This window comes from Heliconius melpomene, chromosome 10, assembly GCF_056956725.1.
Source record: "Heliconius melpomene rosina isolate 202511_hmr_F chromosome 10, ASM5695672v1, whole genome shotgun sequence".
Classification (NCBI taxonomy): Eukaryota; Metazoa; Arthropoda; class Insecta; order Lepidoptera; family Nymphalidae; genus Heliconius; species Heliconius melpomene.
Window position 1 is genome coordinate 2,881,446 of NC_140398.1, and position 16,060 is coordinate 2,897,505.

General features: G+C 32.3%; 1 protein-coding gene across 3 annotated transcripts in view; it reads right to left on the bottom strand.

Annotated features, from left to right (window-relative positions):
- Positions 1-16,060, bottom strand: part of LOC146535161 (multicopper oxidase 3-like) — an 85,269-nt gene that overhangs the window by 4,808 nt on the left and 64,401 nt on the right. For all 3 annotated transcript variants that reach the window (XM_085192339.1, XM_085192341.1, XM_085192340.1), the window contains exons 8-10: positions 7,524-7,635; positions 4,837-4,939; positions 706-892 (exon numbers count right to left, since the gene is read on the bottom strand). In XM_085192339.1, coding sequence (XP_085048465.1) covers positions 706-892; positions 4,837-4,939; positions 7,524-7,635 — 402 coding nt within the window. The remainder of the gene's footprint in view (positions 1-705; positions 893-4,836; positions 4,940-7,523; positions 7,636-16,060) is intronic.

Sequence of the window (16,060 nt, forward strand, 5' to 3'; positions counted from 1 at the left end):
TGTTTATAATTTCTTTCGTTTAAGTTTTCTGTTGTTTGTGTTATTTATTTGTGTTTATTTTAAAACAATTGGAAAATCCTTATTGGAATTACGAAAATGCGGGTTGCATTAGGGTTTAATTAATTTTCACATTATCTTAAGTGCTTTGCAAACATACATTATATGAATAAGTCAGTAGTTAAGGCGGGCGAAGCCGCGATCGGGTCGCTAGTATTTAATAAATATTCTTATAGTTGAAGCAGGCGTAGCCGCGTCCGGGTCCACTAGTTTGGTAATATAATTTAAAAGGAAAATATTTTTTTCTTAGAAATTAAATTTAATATTAAAAATAATATTTTATGAATTCAATAAAGCAACCACAATGATTTATTTTATTGTTTTAGTAGCATGTCACTTTAGTTTGAAAATTGATATAATTTTTTTTCAGCCATATTTAAAACAATAAGATAAAAAAGATAAACTAAGTCACACTATTATTCTTTTCTGAAGTAAAAGTAAATAAATTACTACTAACTTTGTTTTTTTAATATTTTTTTTGCAATTAAAACGTAAAGGGGCTCATACAGTGAGCTGCTCAACACGTATTCTAAAATTCCAAACGAAAAGCAGAGAGCGTAGAACTTGCCACTAACTTCTCCATGCGTATCCTGTTATATGGAAAATATCATGCCATTGAAAAGTAATTTATTTTAAATCTGTTCTTACCTTGGTAATATCCATAATAGGGTGAACGGTGAAAATGAGAGTTGTTCTTAGCGTAGAAGTCATACGCGATGTAGAACTGGTAATCAGCTACTTCCTTCAAACTATCATCGTATCCTTGTAAAGATTTCATTTCTGCTACACTTATAGTTTCATCTTCTTCTTCTCCTTTGTTTAATGCGTTTAATTGCTGTAACAAAGTTTATTTATTAAATAAATATTTTATTGTGGCAGTGACAGTGGAAAAATCCGATGGCTTTAAGGTTTACTCTCACTTTTTTCTAAATGAATACACAAGGAGTAGCGTTGAGTTCCGAATCTCAACACGAAATGTCCTAAAAATAGACGTGAAGTGGCTAAAGAAGTGTTTTGACACTAGATTCCCTCTGGCGGTAAACACCATTCCTGCTATATATGTAGTTTCATATTAGAATGAAAATAGTTTAATTCAAAATGACATTAAATTCTAATTTTGCTAAAAACTGATCATAAAAATCCTTCTCTAAGATTCGATTCGATTTTGTAATTTATTCTTTGAGTGCAATTCCAATATAACTCAATCTTTAAACAAATAAACTATAGATAGATTTACATTCCGCGACGTTGCTGTCGATTTTATAACAAACGACGATTTATTTCAAAGAAAATTTAAATACCCTTTTAATTCTCGAACATTAGGTGTTGAAGGGTGGAACTCAACGCCACACTTTACCCCGTTACCAGAGCGAGGAAATGAAAATATTAAATATTTCTGTCCCCCCATTGGAAATCGAACCCACAATTAGCAAAATATTTCTCTCCAAATTATTTCTAGATATTGTATATTTTCATTATATAAAATATCAAGCCTCATCAATCACTGTGAAAATAGAAATCATTTGATACTAGCTCAACTAAAACCAGTAACCATACCCGCACGTGGTCGGGTCGTATCGGAGATGAGTGATAGTGGAGTGGTCATTATCGTCCTATTAGCGGAGCGGGTCACACCTACGTAACGAAGCTGTCTATTCTGGAAGTCATTTTGACGGGCATTATGTACATATATAGAGAAAATCTAATTTCTATTCATATTTGTAGAGAAAATCTAATTTTTGTTCGTAATCGTTATTTAGGCCGCGATTAATTGTTGTGATAATTGTGGATTCTATTTCTAGTCGGGAGGTTGTTGCGTTAGTTACGTGATACGATAAAGTGCGGCGTTCATTTCCGTCATTCAACACTAAACTTCTAGTAATTTAGTCGGTTCTTGGGAGACGGAGTGTCTTAACTCTAAGTTGCCTCTGCATACCCTGCTATATACGCGATACAGAAAGAAGCTAAAAAAAATATTAATTTATTAATAGTTATCTACCTCGACTTCACCTTTTATCCCTCTGATAGCAGAGTACGCAGACAGGGCCTACTATTATAGTATGAACATACCGTTTCCCTTGATCTCCGATTGCATGATGAGCGGCAGAACGATAGTATATATAAAAATCTTATATTTAAAAATTTAATTCTAAAAGTCTTTGCCGTTTATCGAAAAACCGTATAAGCGTTGTTTACGATGGAAAGTATAAAATCAAAGTTTAGCACTCACAAGTATTTATTGCAAATTTAGAATTTACGATCTCTTTATAACATATATATCTTTTAACAAAAAACAAAAATAAATATCTTTTAAGTTTTATTAAAAAACGTACATACTCGTATGTACTACTGTGAACAGCAGAACTCAACGCCGCGACAATCCATTCTCCCGAGTGGGAATCAAACCTACAACCGCCACGTTTACAGTCAATCACAATCTGGTACAAAAAATATTGGCATTTTCATCCAAAAAATACACACTACATTATAAATGGAACGGATTATTTCAACTTAAATTGTTCATTTCCTGCGAGATTTAAGCTTCGAGATGTGCTTTTATAATCTTTTGTATATAAATCGTAGTTTTCGTGTACGAGAAGTATAGCAGTTTAAATAAGGTTTAAAGAAATGTGAGTGATTCATCACTTTGTTTTGTCTTTCTAGAGTAGTGATGTAGCACTGAGGTACCACGAAAGCTTTCGTATCGTAGATTAATAGAGAGATTAAGGAGAAGCATGATAAAATTTTAGAAATTGTTAGTGGTATTATATGTAGCCTACTTCTGCTACTCTACGAGTCCCATATAAACCGCTCCAGTGAATAGTAGAGGTTGCTCTATAATAATTTTGGGTAGGCAGAGGAAACTTGGGAACCTTTCAAAGATCCTTCTTTTTTATTAAGGTACTACCGTCACCCACTTTCCGCCGAACTCTGAAAGCATAGCGTGTTGAATGGCGGAACTCAACGGCGCGCTTTGCCTCATTACCAGAGCCAAGAAGTGAAAATATTAAATGTTTCATTTCTTCGAGTGGGAATCGAACAAACAACCTTTAACCCAACAACGTTTACAGACACGCTTGTGACATTGCGCCACTACTGGCTATACACTATTCATTTACTTAATTTATATTACATTAAAATAATTCATTAAATATTCAGTTCAAAAATATTATTTTCAAAAATGGCTTTACAAGTCCTCGGCCACGTTCAGATAACAACCCTTCAACGTGCAACCACAACAGAATTGCAAAAGCGGTTGTTTTTCTTCTTTTTCTTTTCCTTTTGCAACGTGATTATGCTGTTTTCATTTGGTTTCGGTACGAAGTGAATGGATTTTCAAGCTACATCGCAATTATCTTTTCAACCAAATAATAGCTAAAAGTGCTTTTATTGAGCGATGGTAGCGGAAAAATATTTTTATTTATTAGTTAGTTAAGAAAATAGCACAATTTTGTAAAGTTTTTGGTATTGAAAAGGTAGAGTCGTGGTAGAGTTGAGAAATAAGCTTTTCCAATTGCAATAAATATTTCAGGAAATCCTCTTTTAATACATCATCCTCCCCTACACTCCCCAAAGCACCTGCAGTAAATTTAATTCAGTATTCTCAGTCACCCAATCTCGTCCTTGTGTTGTCTGTCAGTCACTCGAAGTTTTATATACATAATAATATATTATATAAAAACTTTTTTATAATAAAATACAATTATAAACTACCTCTAGTACAACCTTCTATACTTACTACCTTACATATCTATATGTAAAAACCATACATCGCTTCAGTTTATTAGAAAATCCACACCCAATTAACCCTATAGTTATGGTTTGGCAGAGCGCCAATCTCTACAGCGGATTAGGTTTAAGAAATATAAACAGACTACGTAGATTCTAAGCTAAGATAGTTAAGATAGTAATTTAAATTATTAGGGTAGCGCTGTATCTGACTGCATATATAGAAGATGGTTGTGGGTTCGATTTCGATTTTATAATATTATGAATAGTTTCAACTTTCTGGTTAAAATAAAATAAGGCGTTAAGTTCCGCCACTCAACATGATATGTCTCTAAAATAAGAGACAAGGTGAAATCGGAATATGCACCTAATTTTTAATACAACAAAGACTTTTCTAAGAATATATTCACATGTATCAAGGCCTTGAAATGTAAATTTTAAATTCTTGATACACTATACTCGTCTAGAGGCTTAAAACATTTTATACGCTGTGCGAAATTAACACATGGTTTCATCTGAATTTTAGTCTTTTTAATTATTTCTTATTGAAGTAGACGTAAATAAATGCTGCTCAGTGTCTGTTAAGGGGTTGAATTGAATTGAATTGAAATTGAACTAAAAATTATATTATTTGTAGATCGTCCTCTACGCTGTTATTTTTTTTACCGTTAATATTTTTATAATATTATATACGAGTAATTTAATAATTCACGTTGGACACGTTTTAAAAACGTGTAAATATTTTGTTTTGCTTCTCGCTATATGCCAATGTTAAACACGCAAAATGTTGAATGGCGAAATTCAACGCCGCGCTAAGTCTTGTCCACAGTTCCCAGAAAACGAAAATATTTATATTAATTACCCTTGTGGAAATCAAACCCCTAGGCTAATAACCTAAACTTAATAAAAAAATGGCATTACAATATATATTTCTAAGAAACCAATGATGCCTACGAATTTTGTCTTTTAAACAGGACAAAGTTAAAAACTTTGTAATAATAAAATTTAATTCAAACGCAAAAACAATAATATAAAGTATATTAAACTTACAAGTCCCTCGTTGTGTAACTCTTCCCACGTAGGATCGCCTTCGGGCTCAGTCTCTATAGCGCCTTCGTAATGGAGAACGGCGACTTGCTTTGCTTTTGTGAATCTGTGTATTTAGAAAATAATTTAGTCGAATTTATTTATGGTCAATGACAGGCTGTAGGTTCGATTCCCGTTTTTGAGAATGAAATATTAAATAAATATTTTCATTCCATCGCTCTGGTAAAGAGGCGTAAAATTAAGAACGAAAGTGTTTTAAAGAGAAAAGAATATCTTAACTCTAGGTTTCATTATTCCCTCTGCCTACAATTTGAAGCTAAAAAAAATTACATTAAAATAATCCATATTTAACAAGTTAAGTACAAATCTTTTGATTTGAAAAACATATTTCTCTAAAAACATAATTATTATATAAGGCGAAAGTACTTATAACCTAATAGCCCTCTTTGTTATTCCCCGAACCAGTGGCCCGGGCTGCAGCTATCAATGTCAATGTCTTTGGGAATTGGACGTTTGAGTTTTGGTACGAATACGTGCGCAGATTCTAACTATCTGGGAGGATTACTCTATCTTATTTGAAAGTATATAAGTGTCTATACACTGCTCCTTTAAATATAAACGCGACAATAGAGAGTTCGATTACTATTCACAGGAATTAAATATTCAATATTTTTTGGCTCTCGTAATAAGAGAAATCGCGGCGTTAAGTTTCGCCACTTAGTATGGATAATCTCGAGAAAAGAGTGTCTTAATATACGAGCTACACTGCTCTCCAAAAGTGCGCAGGGTAGGCAGAGGGAACCTACAGTTAAGACATTTCACGTTCCCCGTATTTATTATTTGATATTTTATGAATAGTTTTAATTATTATTTACTAAGCTTAACTTTATTTGTTATATTTAAGGTAGGCATAGGGTAAGTAGGGAACCTAGCGACTGTGTTTCCTTTTGTTTATTTATTTTGTAAAACTGTTTTATCTCACATGACAATATAGTAATAACTTTAATTGCACTAATATTGAAACGCATATATATATATATATATATATATATATATATATGCGCTTGCAATTATTTTAATTGATTAGCTAATAAGTCTGGTAGTTATATACTTAATCGTATACCTACTCTTATCTTATTAAGAAAAAAAATTATATTAGATTCACTAAAATTGACGAATAGAGTGTCTTGACACTAAATTCTTTCTGCTTACCTTGCTAAGTGCCGAATAGAGTGTGATACTAAATAAAGAGTATTTTTATTCAATATAATAAAGTATAAAAACTAACTTCCAACGAAGACAAAAAATACTGAAGTCTTTTCGCAAAATGGTAATAAAATACAATTTTTATATAAAAAAAGCTTCCTTTAAATAGAACTTTAAGTTCACTATCGCTAACGACGCGACGGCTCTCTGAGACAAAAGATCCGACCAAAAAACAATAAAAAGTTATTCTTTACTGAACTTTATCGGACGAATAGTTGGTGATTTATTTTCTAGGTTTTGTTTCACTTTTCACGCTGGAGGAAGGAGGTAGCAATAATAATAATACCGCAGCTTTGAATACAAATCTCATTGAAGTATATTTGATATATTTTAAACTTTTATATAGATTTTACTAATTATTTTTATTTAAATGGAATATTATTGGGATAATTAATATATAAAATATTTAATATTTTCATTTTCTCGCGTTGCAAAGTATGAATGCCTCTTCATTCAACGCGCAATACCTCCAGGATTCTGGGGAAGGTGGAGAAAGGAAGTCTCTTAATACGGCTGTAGTGTATTGTCTCCTCTCTGTCTTGTGCTGTGTGGGATCAGCGTGAAGATGAATAAAAATAGAATTATTGAAAGTTTTACGTAAGTAATTCCTTATTTTTCTATTTATCCGCCCATTTGAAAGGTAAGTTAAGTATTTAGTGTAATTAAGTGCAGAAAACACAATTCTTTTATAAAAAAAACTGGTCAAATCAAACAAGTAGATAACTATAAGAGAACAGTACTTGCCACCACAAATTACGTTCATAATTGGTGAATAAAATTAGAATATCATAAGTATGTGTCATTTAATCGAAGCAATTATTTTAATCTACTCTTGTAAAAATATAGATATATTTTATAGATCCTTTTGAGTCATTTTACGGCATTTCCTGTTCATTTAGCGTCAGTCTGTGATCAGAAATATGCTAATTTTGCTGAGATATTTTAATCAATTGTTATTTCACTTTTATTCTCATAAAAGATATTTAATACGACTTAAACAAACATTATGAATAATTCAGTAAAGTCCGTAAATACCTCTTTTAAGCTACATCAAATTAAATAAAGTCAATTAAAATTAATTGCCAATTAAAAATATATATATTTCATGATTTTGGTGGCTCAATTATAATAGGTTTAATTTTTATAAGAGCTTACACCTGTTTGCATTCATTCATAATATTATCTATCTAAATAAATAAAATAACTGTGTTTTGAAGGACAAACAAATAGTTTAAAAAATTTGTCTATCTGTCTGTCTTTTTGTTTGTCCTGGCTTATGTTCAGAACAGCTATATCAGCATTCGTATAATTCCACTAGTTCTAAATATTATATTTGTATGGGATCGAACCTGCAACTATCGCAATTACAGTCGAATCTCTGAGCTGTAGGGTATTAAATTATATGTACATATATATTAAATTACCTTTCGTCACAATCCATTAAGCCTCTAAAGCGTATCCAATAGTTGTCGATCTCGTTGTTAGCATCTAACACGAAGTCGTAGCGCTCGCCCGCGTATGTGACGAGAGACGTTGCTGGAATAATAATACTTATTTAAAAATATATATATTATTAATAGACTAGGGTAGGAAAAGTAGAAACTTATTAAAAGTATTTAGCAGGACTCGAACCTGCGCCTTGTAAAAACTCTGTCCGACGTCCAAGCAACTCTAGCCAATGAAGTGAAATGTTATGTTAAAATATTTAGTAACTAATTTTTCCTTACAAATACTACACTTGTTGACAAGAAAAAACGTTTTCTCACTGCTTATTCTGGTAAGTATTGGAAATCTGAACCTGTCAATTTTAGTGTCAAGACACTTCGTTCTTCGCTTTCCATGTAAATTCGAGACACTATATATTGAATAATGAAACTACCAGAGCCATTCTATAATCGAACATACAACATACAACCATGACACCTTTACAGTCAAAAACTATCTGAGTACACCACAATGACCTTTATTTTAATCTATAATACGAATAAAATAAATAATTGTACAATTTTTTACGATTAAAATAATTACATTTTACAAAAAAAACATCAGATTTACATTTCCAACCAACAGGAAGGAGTGAGCCACAATTCGATTATTGTAAAGAAATAAGATGACTTTTCTCAATCTTTGAATTTTCAAAGGAAAACCCCAATCCGATATCGAAAGGCTAAATGAAAGAGTTTTTGTGATTGCTGATTCGGTCTTATGGATTTTGTTCACGTAAGACGACGTTTCACTGTTCAAGTTATTATATAATGCTATGTGAAGCGATTTTTTTTGTGAAAAAATAATGTATGTTACTTATAGGAGATTGGGCGGAGGGAACCTAGTGTTATGACATTTCGTTCTCCATTTTCTATTTAATTTTCGAGACGTTGAGTATCAGAACTCAACGCTGTTTTATTTTGTTACAAAAGCGAGAGGGAACCGAACCCACGACCGTCGTGATTACAACCAGAACCTATATCTCTGCGCCACTGGACTCACCAAATGATTCAATAAACAAATGATAACTTAAGATATTTCTTTGTTACCTTGTCAAAATAAAGTTTCCCTAAAATTGAATATCAAGCCTTAAAGGTTTTCATTCGCTTAGTCAGCATTTGACTGGTAGGCAAATGATTGTTTGTTTTTTTTATATACCGGATGCGCGTATATATTCAATATTTCCATTTTTCTCTTACATAACGTATACGAGATTAGATTACGTAAAGAAATATGTCGAATCCAAGTCCCTTTATAAGTGATCCGTTGTATTTTTTTTTCAAGAAGATATTCAAGATATTGAGGTTATTTTTATACGTGGTTAGTTATCATATGCGGCTAGTTAATTAAAATTGTTCATAATTATTATTAAATTAGTATTTTTTTATCTAAAATAATTATGATACTGACAAAAGCACGAAAGATCTCTGAAGACGAAAGAAGAGTCAACAATAGAATATCTTATAAGAGGGGGAGGGGACTCGAAAAAGATTGTGCGCGTAGCCGGTCAGGTGTGAGTCGGAATAACTTAAAAACTAGGATCCCTTTGCCTATCCTGCTATTGCGGAATAGAGCGTAAGCTCATTTATTTTATTTATTTAAATACAAATATCTGTTTAGAAAAGTTTTGTTTTTATTAAGCACGATCAATGTGGAACCAAATCAACGAAATATATACCAAGAATTTTCTTTTACTTATATTTATTAATATTCATAGACGACATCCCTTCCTCTTTACTTCAATAGAATTATAAAATACTTGAAATTAACTTGATATAAAGTAAATGTAACTTAATTAATATTTTCCTTCACATAATTATGCCGTAATGTTTGCTAATAATCTAAATTGAATGGAGAAAAGCACGACGCGACAGAGCTGATGAAAATCAACATGAAACGCGGTGTACTTGTTAATTTTGTATATTACTGTATACACCTTAATTACATTATTTATATTATTTTAGCTTTAACGCTGTCTCTTTTATTTAATTATAGCAGGGTAAGTTGAGGGAACCTGAGAACCTAGTGTTAGGACAGACACTTTCGTTGTCTACTTTCCGCCTAATTCTGGAGAGATCTCGTTAGGAAATAACAATATTAAATATTTTATTTTTCTCGAGTGGGTATCAAAACCACAACGTGTTGCGTTGACAGTAGTACGCTTGTGCCCTTACGCCACGAATGGCCTTAAGAAAAATACAGACATATTATGTGTATTGATAAATAATGTTATTTATCTAATAAAAAAAGTGGTTATTATCACTTTTTTTGAACTTTTATCGTTAATTTAGCAAAAAAATATGGATATGGAACGTTAGAAAACAAAAACACGTTTTTACAAAGACACAGTTCATTAAGTCTCCTACTGACTGAGATTGAATTTTAGCAATACTTGAATATCTGTTCAAATTTGGTTAGGCAGAGAAAGGATCTTGGATAGTGGAGACGACCTTTAATGCTCCTCTAAGCCTATATCTGGGTCACAAGTCCCAGGCATTGCTCTGAGATCCTCACCCTGCAACACAATAGGTCCGGCAACCGCAGTGGATCCATGGAATGCCAAATATTCTCTTCCTATCTCTTTAATTTACACACTAATGGCTATGGCTATACTAACAAACATACTCACAGATTAAATTAGTATATTAATCAAATATAATCTGTGAGTATGTTTCCCGTTTAATAACCGGACTAAATGCAAATTTGCATGTACTAACCGCATACTAAAGCCAATTATTGGAATAAAATTGTTTTCAATAGTAACAATGCATATTGTTAGACAGATCATAACCAATTATTTAAATGACTTAGCTTGGTATTTAATAAAGTCCTTTTTTATATAATGTAAGATAAACAGAGAAAAATTATAATCTAGGACGGTAGCAGAGCTTAACTCCGCATTCTACCTAATAAAACCGTGAATCCGTACACTCAAATATGGTCTAATTGTATACAATAAAGTAAAAAAAATACTAAAAAATCTTTGAATTTAATTATTTAAAATAATTAATTACGCTTTTAATATAATTCTTTTTGTTTTTTGCATTATGTAAGGTAAACAAATAAAAACTTCAATATGAGTTCCCTTTACAAACATTGAGTGTGAAGTAGCGGAGCTTAACGCCGCGCTCTACTTAATAAGACCGCGAATGCCGACTGCGAATTAAACTTGCAATTAAGTAAAAAAATATATTTAAGTAAAAATTCTTTGTATATAATATATTGTGATGGAAAGCATCCATTTCAGTTATAAAATTAATGAAACATCGTTTAAAATTCAAACAGCTGACGCTCGAACTTTTTTTATGAAGCTTCCTGTTATTGAAAAACCATTAAATTGTTTTTTTTTATCATAACCTTTTCTTTATCAGCAAGGGTCGAATAAATAATCCATCCATCCATCAGCCTTTTAAGGTCCACTGCTGGACATAGGCCTCCCCCAATGCTCGCCACTCCGTTCGGTCCTGCGCCCTTTGAATCCAGCGGTTTCCCGCTGTCTTCTTAAGGTCGTCGGTCCACCTGGTTGGAGGGCGGCCTGTACTCCTTTTGCCGAGACGTGGTCGCCATTCGAGGACCTTTCTTCCCCATCGGTTGTCGGTCCTCCTAACAATATGGCCTGCCCATTGCCACTTTAGCTTGCAGATTTAAATAAATAATAATAAACATAAATTTATATTATATATTTGCATTAATGCATGGTTGAACATTGAGAAGCAGCATGGAAGGGAGGGAACCTAGTGTTAAGATACTCTGTTCCCCATTTTTCACTGAATTTTTCGATCAAATTAATTTTAAGTAATATAATATAACTTTCTAATAACAATATAATAAAAAATCGCCCTAATAAAGCTCTACCAAATCAAAAGCTCTTTCAAAGTTCACAACTTTCCTTTTAATCTTTATCGGCAGGTTTTTAAATGGTTATGGTTAAATGGCCAATGTAACCCCGTTATATTCGAGTTAATTAATGATGTCATAGGATCACGACAGCTTCTTGCTTTTGACTGGACTAGGATAATTAATTGAGGGAGGAAAAGTTTTCATTTTTTGTTATATTTCTATGTATTTCCTTTTATGCCTTTTAGTACGTTGTTATTGGACGGGGTGGTACTGGGTTTGAGGTACAAAATTCGAATATCAAAATGATAGAAATAAGTTTTTTTATTCCTTTTAACTTTTTAGCTTTTTTATGGAGAAGAAATCCGCATATAGCAAGTAGGCAGCGAATGTCTAGTTTTCTACATACTTCCTTTTTCTTTTTTAATTTCTGTATATGTTACAATATTTCTCTATTATTCTGATTTTACCCAACTTAATACCTGATTTTTCTAACGAGAAGTATATTTTTGTAATCGTTCTATAAATCTACATGAACACAAAGTTCTATATTAAAATTAAAATACAAGGGTTCAATCGTCAGCCGTGGGAATAAATTACTTCGTTTTTTCCTTGCTAGTAAGATAAAACGCAGAATTAAGATCCATCTACATCGTTTAGTTAAAAAAAGCGTAAGCGTAAGCTTTGCTCTTCGCTTTACGTTCGCGGCAAAAAAAGTATTATAATTTCAGAGGGTTATAAGGCACTCCGTACGTCTCTTTCTGCCCAGTTTTGGGGACATTACGTACACGAGACATTACCCCACACACCGACGGCTTTAATTAGAGGCATATTTTACATAAAATAAACCAATTTAAAACAGAAAATATATTCCATACAACAAACATTATCCTATTTATATAAAACATTGCATTATAAATGTCATTAGAAAATTAAATCCAAATATCTAAGTTGGCAAGCCGTCGCTTTTAAAGCAGGGTTCCGAAATCCAAAGCGAATTTAGTTGGGCAGCTCTAACTATGAATTTGCATATTCAAATGCGAGATCAAAGTATGTTAGGAACTTCAGGGCAAAAATGTTTATGCTTCGAAGATGGTCGCTCCAAATTGAAATGAAAGGCTTGTGATATTCCGTAAATACTGTGAGCGGGTGTATAGGGTTTTTTAACTAATTTTTCTTTCTGTTTTTAATGGATTTTGATTTTTTTTTACTATTTCACGCTGTATCCCGCATATAGCATACAGGTAGTGAAGCAAGTGGAATATGAAGTGTCTTAACACTAGGTTCCCTCTGGAAAATAGCTCTGTGAAGCTGCGTTCTTAAAAATATATGTTTAATTAAAATGAAAAGGTATAAAATAAATTCTTTTCATATAAAAAATACAACATATATTTGTTCCCACATGTTATTTGTATGTCGAGATTAAAACCAGTCTTTCTTTAAATATACGAGATTGCTATATAATCCAAAGCGGATTATTGATACGAATGTATGTTCGATTTTATTGAAATATTTATTTACAAATAAATACTGTCCGTGTAAGGTTTTTAACAACTTAGTTAATATTGCCAAATTTACTTGTGTTTGCCAATTTAATGTTCTAACGGAATACTTAAGCTATAACTATTTTATGCTTGTTTTTTTAAAGATAAAGAGTAGCAATTGTCAAACTTAGATACTTTTCGATTCTTCTCAGATGGGAACCTAGAGTCGCCGGTTGAGCGAATGTCCCGCTTATTTTTTTTTTTGGAAACGAAGTGTCTTTACATAAAAGTTCTTCGGCCTACCCTGCTGTATTCAGGAAAATTGTCTCATATTAAATAAAAATATTTTCAACAAAAAAAAATATCTAAATGTTTAATAGAAAAATATATAAACATACTATATATATTAAATAAAGAATTTCAAAATATAAAATATTTTCTCATATAAAGTGCATCGCCAAACCAATTGTATTATTAACGGTAGAATTATCTCGACAGTGCGAGTACTATAATATCTCACTGCGGTAATTAGAAGGCGACCACATAAACTATAGCTAACTGTAAATAATTTATATGTCCATTTGTATATGTATGTATAGGATAATTATATATTTATAGTGGAACGGACGGAGTGGCGAGAATTAGGGGAGGCCTATGTCCAACAGTGGACGTTGAAAGGCTGATGGATGGATGGATGATATTTATAGTATAAGCTAAGTGTGCTTGCGTAACATTCAGTTACTTGGAATATAATTAAAATATTGAAGAAATGTAGAATGAAAACGGAGATTTTTATCGTCTAATATAGATTTAAATATGTGGGACTTGAACTCGATCCTTTTGGAATCGTTCTTAGCGAACTTTTATGTAAATTCTTTATTGCACTAAGTAATAATATTGATATATCGTCCAAAATATTGTTGGCAAAGGTAAGGTTCACCTTTATCTAACAGAAATTTCGTCCACTCAACCTACGGGGTTTGGGGGAAAGTTTAATTTTTGCAGGCCTTTAAGGCCCTTTTTGCAGTTTAAGTGCAAGGACTAATATAGCTGAATTTTATTTAATATTTTAAAACAAACCGTCGTCTGTCCAAAGCGCTAGTATTGTTTTTTTTCAGCTTCATGCAGTATCGCGCATGTAGCAGTGTAGGCAAAGAGAGCCTAGTGTTAAGACACTCCGAGCGGGAACCGAATCCACGCCCTGTTGCATTTGCTGTCACACGCTTGTACCTCTGCACCACAACTGGCCTCTTGTATTGATAAATTATACTAATAATAATATATGCACCGTACAGTAAAATTACACTAAAGCTTATGCAAAGCAAAGATAACCGCCAAAGCTTTCACTCGACAATTTCAAAAGTTTCATAATTAAAGTTTGCGCCATGAACTCGTTCTATGTGAAATTTTTAAGCCGGAAATAGCTCGCGAAAATTTCATGAAAATTGTTTTGCTACATACGTCACTTTATTAGGGCGGTTGTCCACGCGTGAATGCGCTATTTCGAGCGCGACATAACCGTCGTTTAATATTTAAATTGTATTTTATGCAGATAACCAATATGGAGATTAAAATTTTATACTTTGATATCCTTTATAGTGTGTTAGTTAGTTGATTGAATTTGAAATATTTTGTTTTAATTTTAACTTTGCCGCTCTATGGCGATTGTAGCACAGTGTGGCCACACCTGAGTGGAATTTAATGGTTGAGGGTTCTACTCATGGGAGTGAATAATTCTTATTACTACTACTCTTATTATCTCTACTCTGGTAAGATTAAATCTGAGATAGAGTTTCACAATTTAACACGCAATATCTAGAAATCAGGCAAAAATCGAAGAAAGAAGAGTATTGGTTCTAAATTTACTCAACCTGCTCTGCTATGCAAAAAACGAAAAGCTCCTTTTTTACTAGCTCTAATATTCTAACCATATTTTTCAATATTAGATACTAATTTAAAATAGAAAATAAGAAACTACGACAACGTGATTCCACAAGCATAGATTCTATGTAAACTTTAATATGGCAACGTCCTCGGGGAGTTAGATGTACAATGTTTATTCGAAGCAATTGGAAAGACATATGGACATCCATTATATACAGATTGTAGAAGCGATCGAATTTACTTTATAAATTTATGTAAATATGTAGATATCTAACTATCTTAACAAGATTGATTCGTATATTATTTCTTTTCAATTTGGGGAAATTACATATTCAATATTTTCATTTCCTCGCTTTAGTAAAGAAGCACGGTACACCCAATGCCTTAAGAATTCGACGAAAAATGAGGAACGGAAGTGTCTTAATAGTGTCTCAACATGGGTTCCCAATTTCCCTATGCCTACCCTGATATGTATGGGATACCGCTTGAAGCTAAACAAAAGTGTAATTCCACATTTACTGTGAAACAAAAGTTTTTGAGTTTTACTATGAAAAATAAGAAAATTGCCTTCTTCTTATATAAAAGGTATAAATAATCTTTCGCCAACATATTATTTCCCAAGAAAAGCTGTCGTTTTCGACAACACAAAACATTAAATATACATTTCAAAGTTTAAAACGTTAAAAAGCACCACAAGTGCTGTCCTCAGCGCTTTCTTGATAGAATCATAAATCAGGAAGCGCAATGTAAAATGCTTACACATATAAAATACAATGTGTACAGAATAAACTATATGAAATATTATTAAAACCGTCATGGAGCAGCCTGTGACTATAAATGGGACGGTGGTGGGTTCGATTTCCAATTGAGGGTACTCTAGTAACAAGTTAAGCGTTAAGCTCAACAATTGGGAAACGGAGTGTCTTGACACTAGATTCTCTTCACGTAACCCTGCTATATGCTTGATTCAGTGTGTGAGAATAAGCAGAAAAATAATTATAAAATTTTCATGCGACGAGCTAACATGCAACGTTTGCTATATACAAAAAATAAATCTATTTTGCATTTTATAACGAAACAACAGCGGATTCAATTAACTCAGTCCAGTTTTTCCACCATATTGTCATATCCAATGTTTTCCAAGTAAAATTGGAAGCCTTTTTTATTTAAGAACCACGCGATGAAAGAAAAATATGGCTCGGGTATTCCCCGAGTAAAATGCAAAGTCGAAAAATCTTCGATGAGAACTCTATTTTAATATTCCAAATGCA